We start from the raw sequence: 18,382 nt of genomic DNA, 5'->3' as shown, positions 1-18,382 counted from the left end.
TCACAAAACTCACTTCCTCACACTGTGTGGCCCATATCCAGTCTGATGAAGGCCTGAAGAGTGGCTGTTGAGATAGAGAGGTCCTAGTGCTCGAGATCCTGCTGTCTGAGGAGAGAGAGGGACTGGAGACTTGATCCCTAGATAGCAACCCCTCCCCCCAGGGAAGGTTGTATGGCTCTGGGAGATACAGGGCATCATAGCGTTGGGTGGGGAAGCTGGTGGCGAGTTGTGAAAGAGCTTGGGCTTAGGGGCTTGGGGGATCTGCTTATAAGTCAAGCCTAGCAAAGGAAGAATGACCAAAAAAAATTGGAAAACACGGCCTGACAGGGAAATGTGGTGCCACTGATAAATGCTTAGGAGCTAACAAAAAGACGGAGCTTGATTACTGAAATGTTGGTAATCCTGGAATACACTGATGGGAAAGTGGGCAGAATGTTTTAAATGGGGACCGTCTTATAGGGCAACTGTTGTATGGATGGCAGATAGCTGAAAGAGATCAGGACCAGATAGGGATAATTTAGGGTCACTGAAGAGAAATAGTCTGGAGGTATAAACTACACCTTGTCTGGTGGGGAAGTTGAGGAGCCAATTCAACCTGAGGTTATGAGGCCAATTCAGGCCTAGAAAGAAAAGGACTGTTTCTCAAAGCAAAAGAGCTCAATAGTCGGGTCCGGCTGGGGTGTGGGCAGTGTTAGCCTACTTATCCTGTAACTGGAGACTAAAGTTGGGCGAACCAGTGAACAAGGAGAGTAGGTGGCTTAAAATGTCTGCACCAGAAAGTGTAGAGCTGGGACAGCCTCCTTTCCTGGGCTGTTTCATCCTCTATAAATAAAAACACAAAAATGAATGAACATGGAAGTCCCTTCAAGATCTCACATTCCAGTGATTTCCATATCCCCATCGGGCTAAGTACATTGTGTACCCATAGTTGACATTCATCTGCCCGGTCTCCTAAAGTCCTCCTTCTTGTGGGAGTAGTGGACCTTCTCTCTCACTGTCCACTGACGGATGAATTGAAAAGAAAATGTGGTATATACATACAATGGAATATCATTATCATTATCTTACTATTCCTTAAAAAGGAAGGAGATTCTGGCAGATGCTAAAACATAGATGAACCTTGAGGACACCATGCTAAGTGAAATAAGACCCTCACAAGAAGAAAACACTGTATGATTCCAGTTATATGCAGTAACTAAAGTAGTCAGACTCACAGAAATAGAACATTAAGTGGTGGTTACCAAGGGCCTGGGGGGATAAAGAAAGGAGAGTGGCATAATGCATACAGAGTTCCAGATTTGCGAGATGAAAAGTTCTGGAGATCTGTTTAATAACAATGTGAATATACTTAACACTACCGAACTGTACACTTAAATATGGTTAAGATGGTATATTTTACATTTTTTAACCACAATTTAGAAAAGGGAGAAAAAAGCACTGGAAACCAAAAGTATCAAAATCAAACTGAACTCTCTGATCATGCACAGTCACTAGTCAAACACCCTGAGTTTGTTTTTGCCGACTTGGAATTCCTGCTTCTGCAAGTGGCTGTATTTAATAGATAGAAAATGCTCTCTGTTTGCCTCTCCTTAGGCATCATCCAGGTGAACAAGACGGTGAAAGAAGTAGCAGTACTATCTTGTAATTACAACATTTCCACTGAAGAACTGACAGAAGTTCGAATCTATTGGCAAAAGGATGATGAAATGGTCGTGGCCATCATGTCTGGAAAAGAGCAAGTGTGGCCCAAGTATAAGAATCGCACCTTCACTGACTTCACCAAGAACCTCTCCATTGTGATCCTGGCTCTGCGTCTGTCAGACAATGGCAAATACACCTGCATCGTTCAAAAGCCCGAAAAAGGGTCTTACAAAGTGCAACACATGACTTCAGTGATGTTATTGGTCAGAGGTCAGTGGGATTTTTCTGATTTCCTATAACCTGGCAGACTCTTGATGCCCTTAAAGATACACTCCTATTAATTTAGTTGAACATTTTACAGAAGAGGGATGTATCTTCATTTAGGGTTAAGTAAGTCTGTACAATAAACCCTAATTGATTTCCAAGACATCCTGGAAGTATCGATTAGTGTGAGTTTCTGGCATTTTGACAGTCCAAATTCATGACAGTCATCCTGGGGCACTATAATGACCTAAAGTGCCTTCTGAATCATAAGGGGACACACTTAATTTGATGTAGCTGAACTGTTAGCTGCACTTGATACAGTAACATATTCTTGTGAAAGTATATTGAAAGGTATAAGAACAATGCAGACGGAGATATTTTTCAAGTAATATTCAAGTCCCTATGGCTATTTTATGATTTATATTTATTATTGGATTTGAACCACTCATCTAATGGGTATTCCTACAAAGTTAGACATTAGAGGATTGGATGCATAATTTATGTAACGGGGAAGAAAATTAATTCATAAATCAAAACTCAACTTATACATCTAACCGTGAAGGCAAGCATTTCTTGGGTAGGAAGGAACCTTGCGTTAATCACAGGTGATGGTACCAGAGGATACTAATGTAGCCTGAGCCCCTTGCTGAGAAATGATAGCCCTTGACCTTTCCCCCATACTTGAAATTCAGCTACATTTCTTTTTCTTCCTGGACACTGGGGCCTTTAGTGGAAACTGAACCTATCACTTAATAAAAGGTAATCATTCACCTTGATAATAGATAATGTAAGTGGATCCTTGGTGAACTCTTCGCTACTCTTCCCTCCCTGTTCTCCAGCTATGTTGACTCATACACTTTAGCATCCAGACCACACCTAAAGTTTAGGAGGTAAACCAGTTGCATGGGATTACCTTGACCCTCCCTCTGTGTATTCCCTACTCACAGAGAGAGCCATGATTATATGGTGGTGTGATTTTAAGGGTTCTACCAAGCCCGCCATCTTATAAAGTGCTGACCTACACTGATCCCTAGAATTCCCACCATTTTTGCCTCTCCTGCCGGTTTCAGCATTGTTCCCCCTATAAGATCTCTGTTAAAAATGAAAATGTGTTACCTGGGGGCAGTGGCACCACGAACATATGAACCTGTAGTAGGTAATTACATTAGATATAGGCAGTCCTCAAAGAGAATGCCCAAATGGAAGTAGAGGCAGGATTATGTACATTTTTAAAAAATATTTTATTTATTTATTTGACAGACGCAGATCACAAGTAGGCAGAGAGCGGGCAGAGAGAGAGAAGGAAGCAGGCTCCCTGCTGAGCAGAGAGCCCGATGCGGGACTCGATCCCAGGACCCTGAGATCATGACCTGAGCTGAAGGCAGCGGCTTTAACCCACTGAGCCACCCAGGCGCCCAGGATTATGTACATTTTGATAGAAAGATAAAGACTGGAAGAAGAGGCAGAGTTTCAGGAAGGACAAGCCCTAGTAGCAGACCACAGCAGAAGACCAGGGACAGCTCAAAAGGCAACAAGACTGCTGGGGGCCTCAAAAGGGCTGGGAGGGGCAGGCCCAAAACTCAGATGTGCAAAGACAAAAAGGGAAACTTTTCATTTGACTCATAATCAATTAATTCTGATTTTTCCATCTGCATCAGTTACAACAATGTTTCTCTTACATTAAGGTCCCTATGAATCACTAAGATCTTGTTGAAATGCAGATTCAGGTTCAGTAGGTGTGGAATAAAGGATCTTTGATTCTGCGCTAACAGATCATGAGGAGATGTCCGTTCTTAGGGCTGCGAGGACCACAGTTTGAGAAACAAGACATTAAATAATCCCTTACTTGACAAGGATGACCAGCTGTCCCATTTTGCCTGGGACTGAGAGATTTCCTCAAACACCTGAGACTTCCCCAGGTTAGGCACTGAAAAAACTGGTCTCTACATTCGCCTAAGATTGCAAAATGATATAATATCAGCATCACATTATCTAAAAGTCTCCATTAAACAGCATTTGGGGAACTAGATATGCTAGTTAACAGATTAAAAGGATAACTGATGTTTACCTTTCTAACACTTGTGCACCTCTTCCTTTCCTAATAAGATATTTTTACTCTACCCATTCAGAATTATAACAATGTAGGTTAATGCATTAAAACGAGATACAAAAGAGTAATTCTTTGATGGTTCACAGTCCTGCAAGGCCATAGGTGCTGTTACTTGAGATGGATCGCCTCACTGAAGGGATGGGAGACAGCTGAGGCTGTGCGAAGGCTAGCCAGACCTTGCAAAGATGCTTTCTAATATACAGAATATTTTCAGTATTCTTGAAGTTAAGTATGTCTCAGAAAAGCAGAGCACAGAAATGAAGATGAATCATAATTTGGGATATGGGTTACTTGGATTTGTCATTCCAGGTTATAATACATAACATTGATGTTGTAAGAAATAAAGGGAATATTCTTTGTGCGGTTTGTTTTTTTTTTTAAGATTTTATTTTGTGGGCTTCGAACTCACAACCCTGAGATCAAGAGATGCATGCTCTGCTGACTGAGCCAGCCAGGCACCCTACAAAGGGAATATTCTTGATGTCAGCTACTATTATAATGATTTGATCTCATAAGACAAATTGCAGGAGTAGGAAATGTCAACTAAAAATGGCTCAGGAAAATGTCAGACTTAATTTAGAGACAGGGTTGGTGCAAAAAAGATGACTTCACCTCCTACCAAACTCAAGTTTTTCCTTTTCCTGGCAGTTATAATCACTTGCCATAACTTCCCCTTTCTCTTATTAGTCACAGTGCTACTGGGTGGTTTTGGAAGTCTTCACAGGGCAACTTGATTTAAATGAGGGAGCTCATCTAAGAGAGCACAAATTTAAGACTCACAGAAGGCCATCTACTAACTGATTTGCTATGTGTCAGGCCTTGTGCTTCATGATTTATATCAATGATGTCATTTAATTCTTAGAACCCTGGAAGGCCGGTATGACTACCCCATCTTACAGATGAACAAACTAAAACTGAAAGTGGTGAAGTAATTGGCCCCAGGGCTTAAAGGCAAAACTGACTTTTAAACCAGCTGTTGGATCTTGGCCAGCCTGTGCCTTTAAGGAATTCTTTGTTAATTATGTATGTATGGTTCCCAAATGGTCTTTTGAAAAAAACCCAACTTTCGAGAAGCACAATCCTCATGAGTGGCTTCTGCTTTGTATCATATATCTTGTGTTAAAAGAAAGTCCAAGTGGTACCATTTGTTTACACTATGATGCTTTCTAAATAAACTCTTAAAAAAAAAATGGCTACACTACGTTAGGCTATACTAGGTCTCTCTGTGGAACTCCGAATTGTGAAAAGAAATCTAACTGTACGGGATGAAGTATGTGGGCCTTGGTCCCCCACACTCAGGCTGAGAACTACACATTTCTTTAGGCCTAAGAAATAGGAAGAAAATGGGTTAGAAAATTTTCTCATGTGCTCTCTGCAGTCATTTCACTATGCTTTGCTTTGTATATACTTTAGTATCTTACAGGGGGTCAAATATACAAATGCAAGAGTGCCTCAAATATCTTGTAGGAATGAATGCTAGGAAGGCCCCTGTGGCCTTGTGATGCATATCAAAATAGCAAGGGAGTCAGTGAAGCAGAGTGGTTGAGCTTATAGGTTCAGTATTTTACAATTTGGACAGGGGTTTATCTTATTAAAGGCTACTTTTGAAAATTTAGTAAGGGCATGTTAAAGAAAACTTGGAGTAGTGGTTATCTCAAGTGTGAGAAATGGGGAGACAACAAAGGTGAGTAGATTTATGTAAATTACAGTCAAAGCACTGGCTCTCAAGTTGGATGGTGGGTTCACAGGTGTTTTTTATAGTATTAGTTCATAAATAGATAAACAAGAGAGCCACTTTGTGTATCTCAAATATTGGGAAGGGAAGAAAAGAAAGGCAGGAATGGAAAGGAAAAGAAAAGCAGGCAAGGGAAGAGAAGAGAGGAAAGAAAAGGGTCTGGTATTGGAAAAACTAGAATTCACATCCCAGTTTTGCCACTTACTCATGATTTCTCAACTTCGATTTGATTATTTACAAAATGGAAATCATATTAGGTTAAATCAAATGATACTGCTGACATTTGATCTTTCTTGACATACACCTGCCTTGTAGGGTTGTTGTAGAGATGAAATGAGGTAGTATCCAAGACCCAACAAGCATTAAGAGCTCAGTAAATGTTGTCTTTTTCTCTTCGTATCTTACAAATGCAAAATACTATGTCATTATTTATTCACATAGATCTATTTCTTTGTATAAGTGTCCTCTTACTTCCATCAAAAGTGATCAAGAATTGGGGTGTCTGGCTGGCTCAGTTGGAAGAGCATGTGGCTCCTGATCTCAGGGGCCGTGAGGTGTAGAGATTACTTAAATAAATAAAAATCTTAAAAAAAAAAGTAATGAAGAATTGATACACCCAATTCAAACCAAAGCTGATCTTTGGATCATACATAACTGTTAATGATTTATGGGAAGTTACAAGTTATAGCTCATTTTATAATTCTTATTAAAGCTAGATAATTTATTTTTTAAAAAACCTCACATACCCCCACTGCCCCAATACAAAATGATGTGTACTTACATCTTTTTTCTTTCTTCAGCTGACTTCCCTGTCCCTACTATAACTGACCTTGGAACTCCATCGGGTAACATCAGAAGGATAATGTGTTCAACTTCTGGAGGTTTTCCAAAGCCTCACCTCTCCTGGTTGGAACATGAAGAAGAATTAAAAGCAATCAATACAACAGTTTCCCAAGATCCTGAAACTGAGCTCTACACTATTAGCAGTGAACTCGATTTCAATATAACCAACAACCATAGCTTTGTGTGTCTTGTCAAGTATGGCGACTTAACAGTATCTCAGATCTTCAGCTGGCAAAAATGTACGTAACATTGTGCTGGGGATTTTCTAACTGTGTAAATTCTGAAAAGAAGGCAATTCAGCCAGATCCATTTTAGAATTGTGTATATTGACTTTGATAGCATTTCTTGTATTTTCGGACCCACAAATGATAATGAAGTGATATTGTGACTTGTTAAGGTCACTGTACAAGGTGCAAGCATAGTGTTACTAGATTAATTTTATTTTCTTTAATAAACTTTCCAAAATTGAGACATTCAAATAAGTGCTCTCCATCAAGTACTCATCTTCGGAAGTTATTTTAACAATATTGTTGATATTAAGCACTAAAATTTGTCCTTCCTTGGACTTGTCCTTGAGGCTTTGGTACTTTCTTTTTTGGGGGGCACCTCCTTCCCATTGTCCCATGGCATCAAATCATTGCCTTTCATGAGTGAATGTGCCTTTTAAGAACCACTGGTTCATTCACAACTAAGTCTGGTAAAGAAGGCCAATGACGAACTACTTGAGGATAATGCCTGGAAATAGAGGTCATTTTTGCCCAGATACCATCACCTTCAAATACCTTACCCTTCAGCTAGTAAACTTACAGAATTCTCTGTTTCTGAGAGGTGAAGTGGAATGTAAATGTAAAATGGAATAAATTGGGCTTATATAAATTTATGCATGTTAAACCCATAATAGGTTATTATAGAACTCAGATACTTAAAATAAGTGTCTTACTTATATGGCTGATTTTATGGACGACCACGAGGCCTCCCTCCCACCCTTGGCCCACTCTTAACGCATTTTGTGGCTGTACTGTAACATATAATACACTGAATTTGATATATAGTGGCACATGGATATATAGTATATATGTCTTCCTCTTATCTTTATTTGAGTAGAGGAGATATTTTACATGGTCTGGTAGCTCTTTCTAGTGAATGATTTTCCAGGTCTTTCCATCTTGAAGTGGACTTGTTCATTATTTTCTTCAGTAGGTAATGAGATAAAATTTCCTGAGGATATTACTTCAAATACAAACAAAATTTTGATATGATTTTATTAATAGTCCAAATTCATTTCTTTCAGTCATCTTTTATGGGTTCTAAAAATTTTATAAAAGTGAGGTTTGAATCATATAGTTTATTAATTCAGCATTACTTTTCACTTTATTAATGCATCATTATTTAATCAATTTTAGATTGATGTGACTAAGGTAGGGACAGCACACTATTATAGCAGATTCAATCACCTTATTTTGGACATTATATTTGGAATATAAGTGTATATGATATTTTAGGACAGGAACTGACAAATATTTTCAGAAAAGGGCCAGATAGTAAATGTTTTAGTCTTTGTAGTTCAGATGATCTTTGGCAACAACTCAGTTTTGCTGTTATGGCATGGAAGCTGCCATAAACAAGATATAAATGAAGGATAAGTCTGCGTTCCAGCAAAATTTTATTTTAAAGAAGAGACAGTAGGCCAGGTTTGGCCTGTGTACTGTAGTTTGCTAACTTGGAAACAGAGCACTACACAGGGCTGGATCTCAAATATCATGACCCTGTGATCATGACTTGGGCTGAAATCATGAGTCAGATGCTTAACTGACTGAGCCAATGAGGTACACCTGAACTGCAGACATCACTTAGAGTCTAAAGCAAATGATGCATTTGTGGGTGGTCAAGGGCTGACTGCATAAACAAACAAAAATTAGGTGCACAGTTCATAAAAACGTTACAAGTCAATGAGAGCAAAGCTTTACATAAATATTTTTATGATTTATTTTATGTAAAAATATTTATGTAAAGCTTTATTTAAATATATTAATGTAAAAATATTTACTCAGTCAGTTAAGCGTTTGACTCTTGATTTTAGTTCAGGTCATGAGCCCAGGGTCGAGAGATCAAGCCCCATGTTGGGCTCCATGCTGAGTGTGGAGCCTGCTTAAGATTCTCTCAGTCTCTCCCTCTGCCCCTCCCCCTACTCATGCTCTCTAAAATAAATTAATAAAGTCTTTAAAAAATATATTTATATAAAACTTTATGTAAATAGCCATGCTAAAAAAATCCCCAAATTTATTAATTAAACCGTTTGGACCCATGATTCTTTTAGTCTGGGCCTGCCAAATTGGTTAGCCCTTAATATACTGGAAGGCACATGTGCATGGAAGGAGGTAAATCAGGGAGTCTGACTCATGGTGTAGCTAACAAGCTATATGTGCCAATGTCCACACCTACCTCTGTAATTAGGATTCTAAGTCTGCTCTATGGTGAATTACTAGGTTCCTACTGGGCATCACCACAGAGCTAGTTTGCTACTACTAGTTCCTCCTTCTTTTTCTCAAACATACATCCTCTTTCTAGGCTGAATGAGGCTTGAAGATGGGTGAAGAGTGGCCTCTGAGAGGAAGCCAGGAGTGAGTCAGAACCTGTGTAGCTTTTAGATTCCCAGGATAATGGGAAAAGCCTCCCTGTCATTCTGGGCTGGGAGAAGAGATATGTCTGTGTTCTGGTAATCACTCATCTTCACACAATTTGGAGTTTTAGAGGAAAAGAAAAAAAAAAAAAAGGAAAACCAACTTTCCCCAGTCTCTAACTGGTAGGTGCACTAAAGTCAAATGTGCATTTTAAAATAATCACTGTGGCAGAATGTGTAGGAATTATTAGAGCCTAGGGAACCAGAGGCAAAAGGATCAGTATGGAGACAACTAGGTGGGGAGAAGAGAAACCTGAACAAAGGCAGTTGCTGCATGAGGTTTTGGGAAAAGGAACCAACTGCAAAGGTATCCTGAATACAGAGTAGAAAGTCCATGGGAACCTACTGGGAAGTGAGTACAAAAAGAAGGCTTCACTCTTATTTGGTGACTATGGTGTTGCTATTCACTGAAATGGGAGAATATGGTTGGACATATGCTTCGGAAAGACTACAGTGAGTTCAGTTTAAATCAGGTAGAAATGGTGGCATCCAGCCATGTAGCTGGCAGCTGGAAATTCAAATCTGGAGTTCAGAAACACAGGAGGACTACAGGTATTGGTGAGGATGCAGAGAAAGGGGAACCCTCTTGCACTGTTGGTGGGAATGCAAACTGGTACAGCCACTCAGGAGAACAGTATGGTGGGTCTTCAAAAAGCGAAAAATAGAACTACTAGCAATTACACTGCTAGGTATTTACCCAAAGGATACAAAAATACACATGCTAAGGAGTACATGCATCCTGAGGTTTATAGCAACATTATCAACAATAACAAAACTACGGAAACAGCCCAAATGGCCATCCACTGATTAAGTGAATAAACAATATATGGTGTACATATACATATATATAGTAGAATACTACTCAGCTATCAAAAAGAATGAAATTTTGCCATTTGCAACAACATGGATGGAGCTAGAATGCATTATGCTAAGTGAAATAAGTCAATCAGAGAAAGACAAATACCATATAATTTCACTCATATGTGGAATTTAAGAAACAAAATGGATGGACATATGGGGGGCAGAGAGAGAAAGGAAAACAAATCATGAGAGACTCAACTATAGAGAACAAACTGAGGGTTGATGGAGGGAAGTGGGTGGGGGATGGGCTAGATGGGTGCTGCATATTAAGGAGAGCATTTGTTATGATAAGCACTGGGTGTTATATGTAAATGATGAACCACTGAACTCTATTCCCAGAACCAATGTTGAACTGTATGTCAACTAATTAGAACTGAAAAATAAACAAAGAACCCAGTAGTTTCTTTGTGACAATGCCTGTGCAATATTTAAAGTAAATGAATCTATAATTAAAATTTGCATTTTAAATAAAATGTGTGTGCTGTAAGGAGAAAAGTGAGATCAAAAATATGATATACAGATTTAGAAGTCAGGTGGTATTCTAAACTTGGATGTGGATGAGACAAAGGGAAAAGGCGTGACAGATCTAGAGAGAGAAAAATAAGGTATATCTAGAACTCTATGTCAACTAATTATTAGTAATACATAGAAATATCAGTTCTAAAAATGAGATATAGACAAACCATAAGAGACTCTTAATCTCACAAAACAAACTGAGGGTTGCCAGGGGGAGGGGGGAAAGGAAAGGGTAGCGGGGTTATGGACATTGGGGAGGGTATGTGCTATGGTGAGTGCTGTGAAGTGTGTAAACCTGGTGATTCACAGACCTGTACCCCTGGGGCTAATAATACATTAAATGTGTGGGTTAAGCCGCTGCCTTTGGCTCAGGTCATGATCCCGGGGTCCTGGGATCGAGTCCCGCATCGGGCTCTCCGCTAAGAGCCTGCTTTCCTCTCTCTCTGCCTGCCTCTCTGCCTACTTGTGATCTCTCTCTCTGTCAAATAAATAAATAAAATCTTTAAAAAAAAAAAGTGAAAAAAATTAAAATGAGATATAAAGACAAGATCACTTTTTAATTTTTTAAAAGATTTATTTCTCATTTTTATTTTATTTTTATTTTAGAGAGTATATGCATGAGCTAGGGGAGGGGCAGAGGGAGATGGAGAGAGAATTCTCAAGCAGACTCCCTGCCGAGCACAGAGGCCCATGTGGGGCCAATCCTAGGACCCCCACATCATGACCTGATCCAAAACCAAGAGCCTGCTGCTTAACTGACTAAGCCACCCAGGTGCCCCAAGATAAGAATACTTTTAAAGTATCTCCTAAGAATCTTTTTTATGCCAACTTAATTCAGTAAATACAAAAGTTCAAAATTTCTTTTTCACATTTGATACTTGATAATCTGGAATTAGTTGCCCACAACTATGTGTCTGATTAAAGAGTTATACAAGAAAAAAAAAAAGAGTTGTGCTTAGTGGAGAGCTAAGCAGAGAAAGAAGTGAAAAATACTCTTTTTAGTTGTGTAGATATGAGGCATAGAATTCAGCAGCTGGAAACACATTAGAGTTCACACTATTCTTTTCCCTCCACAGTTGAGCCACCCCGTACTGATAATCCAGTCCAGCTCTGGGTCATCCTAATCTCAGTAGTAAGTGGGATTGTTGCGATCACTGCCATTATAGGAAGCTGCCTAAACTACAGTAAGTACTATCATACTATCATTTTGACCTCAATTCCTGGAAGCCCAAACTCTAACAGTGTATGTCAGCAACTCTCTGAGGTTTTTTTAGCCTAGATTATAGCCTCTTCTCATTTTATGGAGACCTTAGTGTCTTCTTTACTGGTCTCACCAGGTTCTATTCACTCATTGTACAGACATTTCTTGGACACCTACTATGTGTCCGGTCCTCTACTAGGCACTGGAGTTATAAACATAAGGAATCATTGCCCTCAAGACACATTCTAGTTTAGTCCATTTCTTTTTTCCCCTAACTTTATATTTTCTTGTAGACACTGATGCTTGCTAACTAATTTGAAAACATTTCTGATGCAAAGTGATATTCTTAATCTTTGATTTTCAAGAGGAGGAAAGTCAGAATGACAAGATCTGGGGTTAAGAATCATTTTCTTGAAGGAGAGTAAGATGCACTAATGACACTAAGAAATTAGATGACCACTAGTCATCTAATTTTTACCAATTCTCAATTCCTTTGAATACATTTTTGATTGAAAGATAAGGAGTGGTTGAGGAAAGAAGAGATATCTAGGATGTTTTTTCCTATGAGTTTAAATTTTTTGCCTTATACATATGCTACACTCCATCTCTGTAATTAAACAAAGAGGAACTGCTAGGTCAGAGCTGAGGTCATAGTCACTATGAAGGAACACCAACCTTTCTTGGAGTAGAAATAATGTACATTTAGCAAAGAAAATTGGAAGACCAACATCTGCTGATTTTCCCAAACTTCAGCTCAAAAACTGTCAAAGTGCAGGGAAGTCACTAAGACTCTTTGCAACCAACAACTCAACCCACAGGTAGTGAGAGGTCTGGTGGGCTCAAGGATGTTTTTGATACAGACTGCCCAGCCTTGCCCCTCTAGTTCAGGACCTCTTATTCTTAACACTACTGACATTTGGGGTCAGATAATTCTTTGTTTTAAGGTTCATTCAGTGCATTGTAGTGTATTTTGCAGCCTCTGTAGGTGCTACTCACTATATGCCAATAGCACACCTGCCCCAGTTGTGACAATCAGAAATGTCTCTATTACATTTCAAATGTCCCAGTGCAGGGAGGTGGGGAGGCAGTATTGGGTACTGGGTTAGAAATCTCCCTGATTTAAGAGCCACTGATCTAGTTCTTAGCCAGTGAAGTCTTCCTGATTTACGGGAAACTCACCTATCTAAATCTTTATTGTTTGTGCTTGTCTTCAAGGACTTGCTGCAAGGTGGAGATGGGAAAAGAGGAATGAGGAAGGCGTGGACATGGAAAAGATCTCACCTATCTACATAGGATCTGCCCAAACATCTGTATAAGCAGAACATCTGGAGGTAACTCCTCTAGTTCACCTATTCCAGGGTGGAATATATGAGATATATGGATCCCAAAGCACAGTGCTTTCTTCCTCAGTACCAGATTTAAACTCTACCTCACCTTCTCAAAACCCTAACTCAGGTTACTCTAAACAGATGGTTGGCATCTCTCCTTTCTCCTCACATATGACTTGCTTATTGTTACCCCTTTCTTCCCTGTGCCATTCTGCCATGTTGAACTGTTCCCCTCCTTTGTCAGTCAACCCAGTGTCTTTCATTATCTGTAAAGTACCTTAAGTTTACCTTGTAAGTAATAAGCAATATTAATATTACTTATTAAGTAATATTAATATCAGTAAAAAGTATTAAGTAATATTCCTGACCCAACTGCTTACTCTGATCATTCCTTTTCGCCTGTATCCCTCACTACTGATGGATCCAGATTAGGGTCAGTTACTGGTCACTCTGATCCCCTCAGTAACATCCTCATTGGTCTCTCTGCCTCTAACAGAGTCATCCTACTAACTCAGCAACACAGCCAAATCTTATAAAGAATCACTTCTTCATGTCATTTTCCCACTCAAAAACTCAGAAGAGACCCCTAATGCCTACAGGGAAAGTATCAAGCCGTTTAATTTCCCATATTTCAATTGATCTCTTCAGTGTAAACATTTTCAGTTCTTTGAACTGTTCTCCACATAGTAGTTTCCAGAAGCTTCATGTGAACACACTAGATGTCAACAAGTGGAGTTCAAGACTTTAGATATGGTTTAAGTCTACATACAATGGTAGAATTACTGTCTGGGATCTGGAATGTTCTTTCTGTTAAAAAAGCCTAACACAGCAGCAGCTTTTCTGAGTCACACTATTAACTTATATCAATTTTGTGTTATCCTAAACTTCCCAGGCCTTTTCATGTAAGAAAAATATTAGAATCCAAGAAACTGATACCAGGTTCAGGGTGGTTTATAGACTCTGTAAACAGTTCCTTTTTGACTTACGAAGTTAGGGTGAAAAAGCATAAGAAATAAGTCTGCAGTTACCTTTAAAAAATAAAAGGAGATGAAATATACCACCTGAGACTTAACTCTAATAGTTGTTCTACAAAAGCATTATTTTATTATTTCATTTAGTCTTTTTTTTTTAAGGTTTTATTTATTTGACACACAGAGAGAGAGAGAGAGAGAATACAAGCAGGCGAAGCAGTAGGCAAAGGGAGAAGGAGAAGCAAGATCCCCATGGAGTAGGGAGCCAGATGTGGGACTTGATCCACCCAAGACGAAGGCAGCCGCTTAACCGACTGAGCCACCCAGGCACTCCTATTTCATTTGGTCTTAAGATCTTTATCTCCATTTTATAGGAGGGAATCCCGAGGCTCCCTCCCAAAGGTTGTGATTTGCCTAAGGTCAAGTAGGCAAGGAGCAGGGCCAGGACTCAAACTGGGTATTAAGCTCAGGTTCCTTTCACAACATAACAGGCTATGCACATTTCCCCACAGCAGTCTCTGTTTCCTGTTTTTTCCACCTTCTTCAGGATGCCCTTTCTAGGATGTCCACCTCAGTTCTCTGACTACCTAGAACTTCTCTGACTTTCCTTAACAGTTGGTTGCTGCTCAGTCGGCTGATATGCCATGTTGAAGCTGGGGTCTTGTCTCCTCAGGGGTCACCTTGTCCAGTTCAAGCAACTCTGCCTTTGAACTGCTAGAGCAATGCTCTCTTGCACATCACATTCCATCTGGGTTTATTTTCATATGCATGTCTTATATTCTTTACTAAGTTGTAGGCTTATGGAGAACAACCATACCTGACATATGTTTGCCTCATAGGCAGAATATTACCTTGATCACTAAACATGGTCGTTTGATGATCGCTGGTGCCTAATAGGTATTTCATGTAATAAAAATTGTCAGACTTGTCCTAAATTCTTCCATAATTTAGACTTCCCTTTATATTCTTTGGCCATCAAATTAAAATCTACTAATGTCACCTCAACTTTGGAGCACCTTTGTGATAAAAAATATAAAATTTAAAATGCTTTCCTCCTTTGAGAATTCAGGTTTTGAAGTATTCATTTATTTTTTTTTTGTTTCCCCAGGTCCCACCTCCATCTTAGATTGGCCTCTTCTTTGAATTTCTTCAGATGGCCAGGATTATCCTAGGATTATTCTCTAGGAGCCTCTTCCTTTCAGTGGCCCTGCAAAAAGTGACCAGAGGAATATGGTGGGGACATAAGTAGCTCTGGTAACCTTGGTCAAAGAACTTAGAAACAAAGAATTGTTCAGGCCTGGAAGAGACATTCGAGAACACTTGTCTCATTAATGACAAGGACATCAAGGCCCAGGGGGTGACCTGGATAAAGGCCTGGGCCAGAATCCAGATTTCCTATCTCTGGTGCTCTTTTCCATTAGTCTGGCTCTGTGCTATTAACTGGTGTGTTTATATATACACACATCAGTCAAAATGCTTCTGGAAAAAGAATTTGTCCAATGTCAGGTCAACTTTTTAGACTTGATCTGATACAACACTGGAGCATTTTGTGTTGTTATAAAAAGGAATCTGATGTTAATGTGTGAGTAGTATGCTGGTACATACACCAGTGTGAGGATGATGGAAACATTACTGATGTTAACCAATATTTCATTTTTCATTGTGCTCTCCCACTTCTCCATCAGTTTCTAAAGAAAGCAGATTTATCCCAAACTAATAACCTCTGACATGTAAGATCAATGACTTATACACCTCAAAGCAATAGGTTGGAGAGAGAGAGGTTGGTTTACAGAGTCACATCCCACTGGTTCATATTGGACTGATAATCTCCTTAAATGGCTTTATGCTAGTTTAACCTCATTTGTAAAATATGAGAAAGTTCTCATTTAAAATGAGATAGGTTTTTATTGTGTATTACTAACAGTAAGCTGTCTTTAGAAATCGATCAGGGTAATGAAAATAGCATTCCCTAGGCCTTCCATAGATCCCTAAAGTGCTGACTGCTGTTCCTGTGTTACTTGCTCATGACTCCTCTTTCTCTGAACTTGTCTTCCACAACTCAGTGGACCAGAAGGTGGACCTGACTTAAGTGGGAGCAATCAGACATTCCCACTGGAAAATCTGACGTTGGATAGCAAATTGACCATGTTTCTCACATGTGGCTGGGTCTAAAAAATTTAATTTGGGTAGCTAAAATGGGACCAGATTATGTTAGAGTCTGAAGTACACCTTTAAATGGTTACTCTCAGAACAAAATCACTGAGGGAAATAAATAATGTAAAGCAAAGACAAGAATTTAAAGCAAACAAAAAAAAAATAGGAATTGCTATATCTAGTAAAGATTAATAATCCTTAGACATGATCAAAGGGAGACCTCAAGAAATAGTTACAAACAAGGACACACCTAAGAGACAGCTTATTTATACTTAAATTATATTACATATTACATTTGATAAATTATTAGTACTATTTTTTCAAGGAGTTGTACTTTTATTCTGATATTTGTATGATATGAATAAAACTATTTTTAAAACCAACCATCTAGTTTTATAATTTCTAGTTGGAGAATTTAATCTATATGTGGAAGTGAATAAAACAATAAACAGATTGACTAACTGCCAATTTGTCAGCAGTTTATGAATGAGATAATTAAGAAAAACATGCTTTATGGAGTGTGGCATTAACATGTAAATCATGTTAATAATATACTTGTGCAGAAGTTCTTCTATCCTTATAATTACTAATATTTGCTGTTCTCTCTCTCATCCCCTGTGCTCCAGGGCCTCGAGCTATGTTCCACATGCATCATTTCACTTAATACCCATTCTGAGGTAGATGAGATTTCATTTGACAGAGGGGAAAAACTGAGACCAAAGTAAAATGGCTATGCTATAGGTCACATGGCTGCAAAGCCACATGACTGGGATGCTAAGCCAGCGATCTGCCTCCAGAGCCTCTAATTTCAGCCCCTACATCACTCAGCTACACAAACCTGGTCCCTGAAAACAGTTATTTTCAGAACAGGAACTAAAAACAAAGAGATCTAACACCAAAAAAGCACTAGCAGTCTTTCCCCCCTTAGTACACTTAACCCAGTTCATTTCCTCCCCACCCCTTTCAGTAAAAGCTATAATCTGCAGGATTGCAGATTCCTTCTTAAGGAGCTAGCTCCTGAAGTATAAAGACTGTGTATCTACTTTAAGTAACTTCTGCGTATTACAGCATAGACACTTTGTCAGCAACACTAAGAGAGGAAACGAAGTCAGGCTCCTTTTTAAAAATAATGCGTATCTATTTCTTGTTTGTTAAATTTATATTGTATTTCAAATGGCATAGGAATTCTCTTTTTATTTTATTTTATTTTATTTTAAAGATTTATTTATTTGAGAGAGGGCATGCATGAGGAGGGAGGGGCAGAGTGGGAAGGAGAGGGACAAGCAGACTCCACACTGAGCATGAAGCCCCACACACGGCTCAATCCACAACCCTGAGATCATGACCTGAGCATAAACCAAGAATTGGATGCTCAACCAACAGCCACCCAGGCACCCTACTCACCTAGGCCTGTGATATTTCCAAGACTAAAAGGCACCAGGGTTTTATCACAGACCATCTGCCTCACCTGGTTTTTCCCTTTCTCTTCCTAGTGATTTCTAGAGTATTCTTCTAAAGGGCTGCAAGAATAAACATACAACCTACAGAATTCAAATCCAGTCTTGGGAAATTTTTAATTTACTGTTGTAAAATCCAGGGAAAAGAATTATGTATTGATTGATCACTATAGATACAAGGTCAAATATACAGATCAATCAGGAAGGACGTAAGTGTGTATTTAAATGTAAAGATAAGTAAAGTAAGCATACAACAGCTCAATTCTTGGGGTGCCTGGGTGGCTCAGTGGGTTAAAGCCTCTGCCTTCGGCTCCGGTCATGATCCCAGGGTCCTGGGATTGAGCCCCGCATTCAGGCTCTCTACTCGATGGGGAGCCTGCTTCCCCCCTCTCTCTCTACCTGTCTCTCTGCCTACTTGTGATCTTTGTCAAATAAATAAATAAAATCTTAAAAAAAAAAAAATAGCGCAATTCTTGGTTAAAAAAAGGTAAGAGCAAGTCATTGCCACTAGAGATGCCAACATTTACATCTGTCAGCAGGCTGACCAAGGAGAAGCCTAACCATTGGCATTCAATGGACATAGATCCTTTCGATTCACCAATGAAAGTCAAGTCCAGAACA

The 18,382-nt window shown here is 39.2% G+C and overlaps 1 protein-coding gene across 3 annotated transcripts in view; it reads left to right on the top strand.

The window, feature by feature from the left end:
- Positions 1-17,557, top strand: part of CD80 (CD80 molecule) — a 28,807-nt gene extending 11,250 nt beyond the window's left edge. For all 3 annotated transcript variants that reach the window (XM_044251451.1, XM_044251452.1, XM_044251449.1), the window contains exons 3-7: positions 1,594-1,911; positions 6,551-6,832; positions 11,727-11,834; positions 13,067-13,182; positions 15,259-17,557. In XM_044251451.1, the coding sequence (XP_044107386.1) occupies positions 1,594-1,911; positions 6,551-6,832; positions 11,727-11,834; positions 13,067-13,167 (809 nt within the window). In that variant the 3' untranslated portion in view covers positions 13,168-13,182; positions 15,259-17,557. The remainder of the gene's footprint in view (positions 1-1,593; positions 1,912-6,550; positions 6,833-11,726; positions 11,835-13,066; positions 13,183-15,258) is intronic.
- Positions 17,558-18,382: the final 825 nt, after the last annotated feature.

This window comes from Neovison vison, chromosome 6 (genome assembly GCF_020171115.1).
Source record: "Neovison vison isolate M4711 chromosome 6, ASM_NN_V1, whole genome shotgun sequence".
Taxonomy (NCBI): Eukaryota; Metazoa; Chordata; class Mammalia; order Carnivora; family Mustelidae; genus Neogale; species Neogale vison.
This window is presented reverse-complemented; position numbering and strand designations above follow the sequence as displayed.